The following is an 11790-nucleotide window of genomic DNA, read 5'->3' as shown; positions in this document are numbered from 1 at the left end:
AGGTGTCCCCCACCCCCCGACCCCAAAGTCCCCTGAGTGCCCCCAAGCCCCACCCCACCCCACCAAATCTCCCCCCCAGAACACCCCACCAGTCCCACCAGTATCCCCCCACCCTCCCCAGGTGTCCCCCCACCCCCAGACCCCCAATGTCCCCTGAGTGCCCCCAAACCCCCCTCACCCCAAACTTCCCCCCAGAACACCCCACCAGTCCCACCAGTATCCCCCCACCCCCCCCAGGTGTCCCACCGCCCCCCACCCCCACCAGCCATGGACATCGGGGGTCTGGAGACCGTGGTGGCCAACTCGGCCTACGTGTCGGCCCGCGGCGGCCCCGGCGGCGGCGGCGGCAAGGACCGGCGTTCCAAGGCGCGGCTCCGCCTGCCCCACATCTCCCAGTGCGAGGCCCTGCGCGCCCAACTGGGCGGCACCGCCGGCGCCCAGAACGGGGGTCCCGGAGCCCCCAACGGAGCCCCGCCCGGCCACACCCAAGATGGCGGCCAGGAGACGTCGTTCCGGTGGCAGTGCGTGGAGCAGCCCATCGGGAAGCTGCTGTTCCGGAGGTTTCTGGAAGGTTCCGCCGAGTTCGCGGCGGCCGGGGCGTTGTGGGCGGAGATCGAGGCCTTCGAGCAGTGCGAGGACGATGAGAGGGAGGCGGCGGCCAAGAAGCTGCGGAGCCGGTTCTTCACGCCGGGAGGGTCCGAGCACTGCGGCTTCCTCAGCGCCGCCGCCACCGCGCCGCCCGCAGGTGAGGGGGGAGCTGGGTGGGGGCCAATATGGCGGCTGTGAGGTTGGTATGGCCGACATGGTTTCAATATGGCAGCTGTGACATCAACATGGCCGACACGGCTCCAATATGGCAGATGTAGTGCCAATATGGCGGCCATGATGTTGATATGGCCGACATGGTTTCAATATGGCAGCTGTGACATCAACATGGCCGACACGGCTCCAATATGGCAGATGTAGTGTCAATATGGCGGCCATGGTGTTGGTATGGCCGACATGGTTTCAATATGGCGGCTGTGACATCAACATGGCCGACACGGCTCCAATATGGCGGATGTAGTGCCAATATGGCAGCCATGATGTTGGTATGGCCGACATGGTTTCAATATGGCGGCCATAGTGTCAATATGGCAGCCGTGAGGTTGGTATGGCCGACATGGTTTCAATATGGCAGCTGTGACATCAACATGGCCGACACGGCTCCAATATGGCGGATGTAGTGCCAATATGGCGGCCATGATGTTGGCATGGCTGATACAGCTCCAATATGGCGGCCATGATGTTGGTATGGCCATCATGGTTTCAATATGGCGGACATAGTGTCAATATGGTGGCCGTGAGGTTGGTATGGCTGACACAGCTCCAATATGGCGGCTGTGACATTGACATGGCCAACACGGCTCCAATATGGCGGATGTAGTGCCAATATGGCAGCCATGACACCCCAATGGCAGCCATGACACCCCAACCGCATCCATGACACCCAATGGCAGCCATGACACTCAATGGCAGCCATGATGGGATTGGCAGCCATGACACCCCAATGGCGGCCATGACACCCCAACCACATCCATGACACCCAATGGCAGCCATGATGCTGTTGGCAGCCATGACACCCCAACGGCGGCCATGACACCCCAACGGCGGCCATATTGGTATTGGCGGCCATGACACCCCAACGGCAGCCATGATGCTGTTGGCAGCCATGACACCCCAATGGCGGCCATGACACCCCAACCACACCCCCAAGGACCTCGGCGGCCATGACACCCCAACGGCAGCCATAACACCCCAACGGCGGCCATATTGGCATTGGCAGCCATGACACCCCAATGGCAACCACGACACCCCGACCACACCCACAAGGACCTCGGCGGCCATGACCCCCCAATGGCAGCCATGACACCCCAACCACCCCCACAAGGACCTTGGCGGCCATGACACCCCAACGGCGGCCATATTGGCATTGGCAGCCATGACACCCCAATGGCAACCACGACACCCCAACCACCCCCACAAGGACCTCGGCGGCCATGACACCCCCTGACCCTCCCCGCCGCCCCCCAGGCTCGGCGCTGCCGGGCGACGCCTTCGTGCCGGCGCGGCGGGAGCTGCTGGCGCACCTGGAGGCGGCGGCCTGGGGGCCGTACCGGGGCTCGCCCGAGTTCGGCCGCTTCGTGCAGTTCAAGTGGCTGGAGAGCCAGGCCGTCAGCGCCGACGCCTTCGTGGAGTTCCGCGTGCTGGGCAAGGGCGGCTTCGGCGAGGTCTGCGCCTGCCAGCGCCGCGCCACCGGCAAGATGTACGCCAACAAACGCCTCAACAAGAAACGCCTCAAGAAGCGCAAGGGATACGAGGTGGGTGGCACCGGGGGTGGCACCAGGGGTGGCACCGGGGGTGGTCTAAGGGTGGCTCCAGGGTGGCACCGGGGGTGGCACCAGGGTGGCACCGGGGGTGGTCTAAGGGTGGCTCCAATGGTGGTCCAACGATGGCATCAAGGGTGGCTCCAATGGTGGTCCAATGGTGGCATCAAGGGTGGCTCCAATGGTGGTCCAACGATGGCATCAAGGGTGGCTCCAATGGTGGTTCCATGGTGGCACCAGGGGGCCCAAAGGTGGCCCCAATGGTGGCATCAAGGGTGGCTCCAATGGTGGCACCAAGGGTGGCACCAAGGGTGGCCCAGGGGTGGCACCGAGGGTGGCCCAAAGGTGGCCCCAAGGGTGGCTCCATGGTAGTACCGGGGGTGGCCCAATGGTGGCTCCATGGTAGCACCGGGGGTGGCACCAGGGGTGGCACCGTGGGTGGTCTAAGGGTGGCTCCAATGGTGGTCCAACGATGGCATCAAGGGTGGCTCCAATGGTGGTCCAATGGTGGCATCAAGAGTGGCTCCAATGGTGGTTCCATGGTGGTATCAAGGGTGGCCCAGGGGTGGCACCGGGGGTGGCCCAAAATGGCACCAAGGGTGGCTCCATGGTAGCACCGGGGGTGGCCCAATGGTGGCTCCATGGTGGCACCAATGGTGGTTCCATGGTGGCACCAGGGGGCCCAAAGGTGGCCCCAATGGTGGCATCAAGGGGGGCTCCAATGGTGGCTCCATGGTGGCACCAGGGGTGGCACCGAGGGTGGCCCAAAGGTGGCCCCAAGGGTGGCTCCATGGTAGTACCGGGGGTGGCCCAATGGTGGCTCCATGGTAGCACCGGGGGTGGCACCAAGGGTGGCACCGGGGGTGGTCTAAGGGTGGCTCCAATGGTGGTCCAATGGTGGCATCAAGGGTGGCTCCAATGGTGGCTCCATGGTGGCACCAGGGGGCCCAAAGGTGGCCCCAATGGTGGCATCAAGGGTGGCTCCAATGGTGGCTCCATGGTGGCACCAAGGGTGGCCCATGGTGGCACCGAGGGTGGCCCAAAGGTGGCCCAAAGGTGGCCCCAAGGGTGGCTCCATGGTAGTACTGGGGGTGGCCCAGTGATGGCTCCATGGTGGCACCAGGGGTGGCCCAAAGGTGGCCCCAATGGTGGCCCCAGGGTGGCTCCAATGGTGGTTCCATGGTGGCACCAGGGGTGGCCCAGGCGTGGCACCAATGGTGGCTCCATGGTGGCCCCAAGAGTGGCCCCAATGGTGTCCCCAAGGGTGGCCCATTGTCCCCTCTGTGCCCATGGGTGTCCCTCAGATGTTCCTCTGTCCTCGAATTCACCCCTCGTTCCTCTCCGTGGTCCTTCTGACCACACTTGGTCCCCTTGGATGTCCCTCTGTCCCCAAATCTGTCCCTCTGTCCCCTCAGATGTCCCCTCTGTCCCTGTGTCTGTCCCTTGGCGTGTGCCACCTGCATGTCCCTGTCCCTGTCCCTGTCCTCACTCCATGCCCATGGTGGTGCCATCCCACACCCCCACGGTGTCCCCTCGTGTCCCCACGTGTCCCCAATGTGTCCCCACGTGTCCCCAGGCGGCGCTGGTGGAGAAGCGGATCCTGGCACGCGTCCACAGCCGTTTCATCGTGTCCCTGTCCCCACTCCATGCCCATGGTGGTGCCATCCCATGTCCCCACGTGTCCCCTCGTGTCCCCACAGTGTCCCCACGTGTCCCCAGGCGGCGCTGGTGGAGAAGCGGATCCTGGCACGCGTCCACAGCCGTTTCATCGTGTCCCTGTCCCTGTCCCCACTCCATGCCCATGGTGGTGCCATCCCATGTCCCCTCGTGTCCCCTCGTGTCCCCAATGTGTCCCCACGTGTCCCCAGGCGGCGCTGGTGGAGAAGCGGATCCTGGCGCGCGTCCACAGCCGTTTCATCGTGTCCCTGGCCTGCGCCTTCCAGACCAAGACCGACCTCTGCCTCGTCATGACCATCATGAACGGCGGCGACCTGCGGTACGCGCCTGCCCTGGCCTCGGGGACAGCGGGGTGGCCTCGGGGTGGCCTTGGTGTGACCTTGATGTGGCCTTGATGTGACCCTGGTGTGACCCTGGCATGGCCTTGGAGTGGCCTTGGCATGGCCCAGCATGGCCTTGGTGTGACCTTGGTGTGACCTTGGCATGGCTTTGGTGTGACCTTGATGTGACCCTGGTGTGATCTTGGTGTGACCTTGATGTGACCTTGGCATGGCTTTGGTGTGACCTTGATGTGACCCTGGTGTGACCTTGATGTGACCCTGGTGTAACCTTGGCGTGGCCTTGGAGTGGCCTTGGTATGGTCCGGCATGGCCTTGGTGTCACCCTGGTGTGACCTTGATGTGACCCTGGTGTGACCTTAGCATGACTTCGGTGTCACCTTGGTGTGACCTTGGCACTGTGCTGGTGCCACCCACGTTGATTGTGTCCCCACCATAATCCCTGCCATGTCCCCAATGTCCCCAATGTCCCTGATGTCCCCGCTGTCCCCGCTGTCCCCGCTGTCCCCAGTGTCCCCGATGTCCCCAATGTCCCTGATGTCCCCAATGTCCCCAATGTCCCCAATGTCCCCGATGTCCCCAATGTCCCCAATGTCCCTGATGTCCCCAATGTCCCCGCTGTCCCCAGGTACCATATCTACAACGTGGACGAGGAGAACCCGGGGTTCGCAGAGCCGTGTGCGCTGAGCGTATCCCTGTCATGTCCCCAATGTCCCCAATGTCCCTGATGTCCCCAATGTCCCCGATGTCCCCAATGTCCTCGATGTCCCCGCTGTCCCCAGGTACCACATCTACAACGTGGATGAGGAGAACCCGGGGTTCGCGGAGCCGCGCGCGGTTTTCTACACGGCGCAGATCCTGCTGGGGCTGGAGCACCTGCACCAGCACCGCATCGTCTACCGCGACCTCAAACCCGAGAACGTCCTGCTGGACGACGCCGGTGGGGACACGGGGACACCGGGGGGACATGGGGACAGTGGGGGCATTGGGGGGACATTGGGGACACCGGGGGGACATGGGGACAGTGGGGGCATTGGGGACATTGGGGACACTGGGGACACCGGGGGGACATGGGGACAGTGGGGGCATTGGGGACACTGGGGACACCGGGGGGACATGGGGACAGTGGGGGCATTGGGGGGACACTGGGGACACCAGGGGGACATGGGGACAGTGGGGGCATTGGGGGGACATGGGGACAGTGGGGGCATTGGGGACATTGGGGACACTGGGGACACGGGGGGGACATGGGGACAGTGGGGGCATTGGGGACACTGGGGACACCGGGGGGACATGGGGACAGTGGGGGCATTGGGGACACTGGGGACACCGGGGGGACATGGGGACAGTGGGGGCATTGGGGACACTGGGGACACTGGGGGGACATGGGGACAGTGGGGGCATTGGGGGCATTGGGGACATTGGGGACAGTGCGGACATGGGGACACCGGGGGGACATGAGGACACTGGGGACAGTGGGAACATTGGGGACACTGGGGACATCCAGGGCATTGGGGACATTGGGGACACTGGGGACATCGGGGGCATTGGAGACATTGGGGACACTGGGGACACGGGGACACCGGGGACACCGGGGACACCGGGGAGACATGGGGATGGTGGGAGCATTGGGGGCATTGGGGACACTGGGGACACGGCGACACCGGGGGGACATGAGGACGCTGGAGACATTGGGGACATGGGGGCATTGGGGACATGGGGGACATTGGGGACATTGGGGACATTGGGGGCATTGGGGACATTGGAGGATATGGGAAATGAGGGGGACACGGGGACATCGGTGGCCATCGGTGGTCACTGGTGGTCACTGATGGTCACTGATGATCACTGATGGTCACTGATGGTCACTGATGGTCACTGGTGGTCATTGGTGGTCACCGATGGTCACCGGTGGTCACCGGTGGTCACCGATGGTCACTGATGGTCACTGATGGTCACCGATGGTCACTGGTGGTCACTGATGGTCATTGGTGGTCACCGGTGGTCACTGGTGGTCACCGGTGGTCACCGGTGGTCACTGGTGGTCACTTTTACCCAGGCCACGTCCGTCTGTCCGACATGGGCCTGGCCGTGGAGCTCAAGGACGGAGAGAGCAAAACCCGCGGCTACGCCGGGACCCCAGGTGGGGACAGGGGACACTGGGGGACACTGGGGACACTGGGGACATTGGGGGGACACTGGGGACATTGGGGGGACACTGGGGACAGTGGACACTGGGGACAGGGGACACTGGGGGACATTGGGGACACTGGGGACAGGGGACACTGGGGGACATTGGGGACACTGGGGGACACTGGGGACACTGGGGACACTGGGGGGACACTGGGGACATTGGGGGGACACTGGGGACAGTGGACACTGGGGACAGTGGACACTGGGGGACATTGGGGACACTGGGGGACACTGGGGACAGTGGGGGACACTGGGGGACACTGGGGACAGTGGGGGACATTGGGGGGACACCGGGAGGGACACCGGGAGGGACACTGGGGACAGTGGGGACACTGGGGGGACACTGGGACATTGGGGACACTGGGGACACTGGGGACACTGGGGGAACCTTGGGTAAAGTGAGGACATGGGAAGCCCCCCCCAGATACCTGTGTCCCCTCTGGTCGCCTGTGTCACCCCAATGTCACCTGTGTCCCCTCTGTGTCACCTGTGTCCCCCTGAGTCACCTGACCCCTTGGGGTCACCTGGGTACCCCCTGGAGGTCCCACTGGGGTGTCCAATGTCCCCTGTCCCCTGACCCCCCCCTGTGTTCCCTGTCCCCCCCTGTGTCCCCGTGTCCCCCTCGATGTCCCCTGGGTGTCCCCGCAGGGTTCCTGGCCCCCCTGTGTCCCCTGTCCCCCCCATGTCCCCTGTCCCCCCCTGTGTCCCCGTGTCCCCTCAGTGTCCCCTCGATGTCCCCTGGGTGTCCCTGCAGGGTTCATGGCCCCCCTGTGTCCCCTGTGCCCCCCATGTCCCCTGACCCCCCCCATGTCCCCTGTCCCCCCCTGTGTCCCCTGTCCCCTCAGTGTCCCCTCGATGTCCCCTGGGTGTCCCCGCAGGGTTCATGGCCCCCGAGCTGCTCAAGAACGAGGATTACGATTGGTCGGTCGATTACTTCACGCTGGGGGTCACCATCTACGAGATGCTGGAGGCCAAGGGGCCCTTCCGCCGGCGGGGGGAGAAGGTGACCCCACCCCCGGTGCCACCCAGGGTCCCCCGGTGCCACTCAGTGCCACTCAGTGCCACCCAGTATCCCCCAGTACAGCCCAGTGTCCCCCAGTGCCACTCAGTGCCCCCCAGTGCCACCCAAAGCCACCCAGTGCCACCCAGTGCCACCCAGTGCCACCAGTGTCCCCCAGTGTCCCTTGGTGCCACCCAGTGCCACTCAGTGCCACCCAGTGCCACCCAGTACAGCCCAGTGTCCCCCAGTGCCCCCAGTGCCACCCAGTGCCACCAGTGCCCCCAGTGCCACCCAGTGCCACCCAGTGCCCCCAGTACCACCCAGTGCCACCCAGCACCCCCAGTGCCACCCAGTGCCACCAGTGTCCCGCAGTGTCCCCCAGTGCCACCCAGCACCCCCAGTGCCACCCAGTGCCACCCAGTATCCCCCAGTACAGACCAGTGCCACCCAGTGCCACCAGTGTCCCCCAGTGTCCCCCAGTGCCACCAGTGCCACCCAGTGCCCCCAGGGCCACACAGTACCCCCAGTGCCACCCAGCACCCCCAGTGCCACCCAGTGCCCCCCAGTGCCACCCAGTGCCACCCAGTGCCACCCAGTGCCACCCAGTGCCACCCAGTTCAGCCCAGGGCCCCCAGAAACCTCCCAAGACCTTCAGGAACCCCCAAGAACCCACCCAGGACTTCCAGAACCTCCCAAAAACTCCAAGAACCCCCCCCAGGTCCCTTAGAACCCCCCAAAACCTCCAGAAACCCCCAAGGACCCTTAGAACCCCCCAAAAACCTCCAAGAAACCCCTGAGAACCTCCAGAACCCCCCCAGGACCTCCAGAACCCCCCAAAACCTCCAAGAACCCCACCCCCAGGTCCCTCAGAACCCCCCAGGTCCCTCAGAACCCCCCAAAACCTCCAAACCCCCCCCCAGGTCCCTCAGAACCCCCCCAGGTCCCTCAGAACCCCCCAAGAACCTCCAAGAACCCCCCAAGACCCCCCCCCAGGTCCCTCAGAACCCCCCAAGAACCTCCAAGAACCCTCAAGAACCTCCAAACCCTCAGAACTCCCCAGGTCCCTCAGAACCCCCCAAAACCCCCAAGACACACGCCCCCCCCCCTGGACCCCCAGGACCCCCCAGGACCCCCAGGACCCCCCAGGACCCCCCAGCACGTTCCCCCCTGCCCAGGTGGAGAACAAGGAGGTGACGCGGCGCATCCTGAACGACCCCGTCAGCTACTCGGACAAGTTCAGCGCGGCGGCGCGCGAGGCCTGCGAGGGGCTCCTGGCCAAGGACCCCCAGACCCGCCTGGGCTTCCGCGACAACGGCTGCGCCCAGCTCAAGGCCCAGCCCTTCTTCAGGAGCATCAACTGGGGCCGCCTGGAGGCCGGTACCGACCACCGGGGGTCTGCGGGGGGCAGGGGTGGGATGGGGTCTCCATTGGGTGTTGGGGTCTCCATTGAGTGTTGGGTGGTCAAGGGTTGGGGTCTCCATTGGGTTTTGGGGTCTCCATTGAGTGTTGGGTGGTCAAGGGTTGGGGTCTCCATTGAGGTTTGGGGTCTCCATTGGGTTTTGGGGTCTCCATTGGGTGTTGGGGTCTCCATTGAGTGTTGGGTGGTCAAAGGTTGGGGTCTCCATTGGGTGTTGGGTGGTCAAGGGTTGGGGTCTCCATTGAGTTTTGGGGTCTCCATTGGGTGTTGGGTGGTCAAGGGTTGGGGTCTCCATTGGGTGTTGGGGTCTCCATTGAGTGTTGGGTGGTCAATGGTTGGGGTCTCCATTGAGGTTTGGGGTCTCCATTGGGTTTTGGGTGGTCAAGGGTTGGGGTCTCCATTGGGTTTTGGGGTCTGTATTGGGTGTTGGGGTCTCCATTGGGTGTTGGGTGGTCAAGGGTTGGGGTTTGGGGTCTTCATTGGGTTTTGGGTGGTCAAGGGTTGGGGTCTTGATTGGGGTTTGGGGTCTCCATTAAGTGTTGGGGTCTCCATTGAATGTTGGGTGGTCAAGGGTTGGGGTCTCCATTGGGGTTTGGGTGTCTCCAGGGGGGCAGGGGGTGGGATGGGGTCTGCAGGGGGCAGGGGGTGGTGGCTGTGGGACTTGGTGGGGCAGTGGGTGGTCAAGGGTTGGGGTCTGCATTGAGTTTTGGGGTCTCCATTGAGTGTTGGGTGGTCAAGGGTTGGGGTCTCCATTGGGGTTTGGGGTCTCCATTGAGCGTTGGGTGGTCAAGGGTTGGGGTCTGCATTGAGTTTTGGGGTCTCCATTGAGTGTTGGGTGGTCAAGGGTTGGGGTCTCCATTGGGGTTTGGGGTCTCCATTGAGTGTTGGGTGGTCAAGGGTTGGGGTCTGCATTGAGTTTTGGGGTCTCCATTGAGTGTTGGGTGGTCAAGGGTTGGGGTCTCCATTGGGGTTTGGGGTCTCCATTGGGTTTTGGGTGGTCAAGGGTTGGGGTCTCCATTGGGGTTTGGGGTCTCCATTAAGTGTTGGGGTCTCCATTGAGTGTTGGGTGGTCAAGGGTTGGGGTCTCCATTGGGGTTTGGGGTCTCCATTGGGTGTTGGGGTCTGCATTGGGTTTTGGGTGGTCAAGGGTTGGGGTCTCGATTGGGGTTTGGGGTCTCCACTGGGTTTTGGGGTCTCCGTTAAGTGTTGGGGTCTCTATTGAGTGTTAAGTGGTCAAGGGTTGGGGTCTCCATTGAGTTTTGGGGTCTCCAGGGGGTGGTGGTGGTCTCCATTGAGTGTTGGGTGGTCAAGGGTTGGGGTCTCCATTGGGTGTTGGGGTCTCCATTGAGTGTTGGGTGGTCAAGGGTTGGGGTCTTCATTGGGGTTTGGGGTCTCCATTAAGTGTTGGGGTCTCCATTGAGTGTTGGGTGGTCAAGGGTTGGGGTCTCCATTGGGGTTTGGGGTCTGCATTGGGTTTTGGGTGGTCAAGGGTTGGGGTCTCCATTGGGGTTTGGGGTCTCCGTTGTGTTTTGGGGTCTCCAATGAATGTTGGAGGTCCCACAGTCGGGTTTTGAGTGTTGGGAGCCCTGGGATGAACTTTGGGGAGCTCCTGGAAGTTCTGCGGAGGTTTCTGGAAGTTCTCAGATGTTTCTGGGGGTTCCTGGGGGTTCCTTGGGGTTCCTGTGGTTGCTGGACCATACTGGGCCATACTGGACCGTACTGGACCATACTGGGCTGTACTGGGAGGTTTCTGGGAGCCGTGGGATGAACTTTGGGGAGTTCCTGGTGGTCCATGGGAGGTTCTGGGGAGTTTTCTGGAAGTTCTCAGATGTTCCTTGGGGTTCCTTTGGGTTCCCATGGTTACTGGTCCATACTGGGCCATACTGGGCTATACTGGGAGGTCTCTGGGAGCCCTGGGATGAACTTTGGGGAGTTCCTGGAGGTTCTGGGGAGGTTTTTGGAAGTTCTCAGATGTTCCTGGGGGTTCCTGGGGGTTCCTTGGGGTTCCTGTGGTTACTGGACCATACTGGGCTGTACTGGGCCGTACTGGGCTGTACTGGCCCATACTGGGCTGTACTGGGCTCTACTGGGAGGTTTCTGGTGGCCATGGGTTGAACTTTGGGGAGTTCCTGGTGGTTCTTGAGAGGTTTTTGGAAGTTCTCAGATGTTCCTGGGGGTTCCTGTGGTTACTGTCCCACACTGGGGCTATCGAGTGTGATGACCCCCAAATAATGGGGTGTCCCCCCCTCCCCAAGGTCTGGTGTCGCCCCCGTTTGTGCCGGACCCCCGCCGGGTGTACGCCAAGGACCTGGGGGAACGTGGGGGCCACCGGGGGGCTACCGGGGAGGTCCGGGGGTTACCTGAGAGGCTCCCTGAGATGTTGGGGGGCTGCTGGGGAGGGGGTCTAGAACAGATCTGAGACTTTGGGTGTTTCCAGAAGTCACCTGAGATGTTTGGGGTGCTCCTTGGGTCAGGTCCCAAAGTCACCTGAGATGTTGGGGCGCCATCAATGGGTTCCAGGACCTCTCTGTGACGACCCCCAAAATAACGGGGTGTCCCCTCCCCTTCGCCAAGGTCTGGTGCCCCCCCCGTTCGTGCCGGACCCCCGTCGGGTGTACGCCAAGGACTTGGGGGACGTGGGGGCCTTCTCCACGGTGAAGGGCGTGGAGCTGGACGCGGGGGACGCGGCGCTGTGCGACGCCTTCGCCTCGGGCACGGTGCCCATCCCCTGGCAGGAGGAGCTGATCGAGACCGGCGTCTTCCAGGAGCTCAACGTTGGGGGCCGGCACGTGCCCCCCG

The 11790-nt window shown here is 63.2% G+C and overlaps 1 protein-coding gene across 1 annotated transcript in view; it reads left to right on the top strand.

Annotated features, from left to right (window-relative positions):
- Window positions 1-267: 267 nt before the first annotated feature.
- Window positions 268-11790, top strand: part of GRK1 (G protein-coupled receptor kinase 1) — a 12726-nt gene continuing 1203 nt past the window's right edge. The window contains exons 1-8 of the mRNA XM_050984860.1: window positions 268-745; window positions 2074-2360; window positions 4235-4362; window positions 5164-5321; window positions 6441-6524; window positions 7453-7577; window positions 8750-8951; window positions 11566-11765. Coding sequence (XP_050840817.1) covers window positions 268-745; window positions 2074-2360; window positions 4235-4362; window positions 5164-5321; window positions 6441-6524; window positions 7453-7577; window positions 8750-8951; window positions 11566-11765 — 1662 coding nt within the window. The remainder of the gene's footprint in view (window positions 746-2073; window positions 2361-4234; window positions 4363-5163; window positions 5322-6440; window positions 6525-7452; window positions 7578-8749; window positions 8952-11565; window positions 11766-11790) is intronic.

Source organism: Serinus canaria, chromosome 25, assembly GCF_022539315.1.
Source record: "Serinus canaria isolate serCan28SL12 chromosome 25, serCan2020, whole genome shotgun sequence".
Classification (NCBI taxonomy): domain Eukaryota; kingdom Metazoa; phylum Chordata; class Aves; order Passeriformes; family Fringillidae; genus Serinus; species Serinus canaria.
The sequence above is the reverse complement of the archived record's forward strand: the minus strand, read 5'-3'. Positions and strand labels throughout refer to the sequence as shown.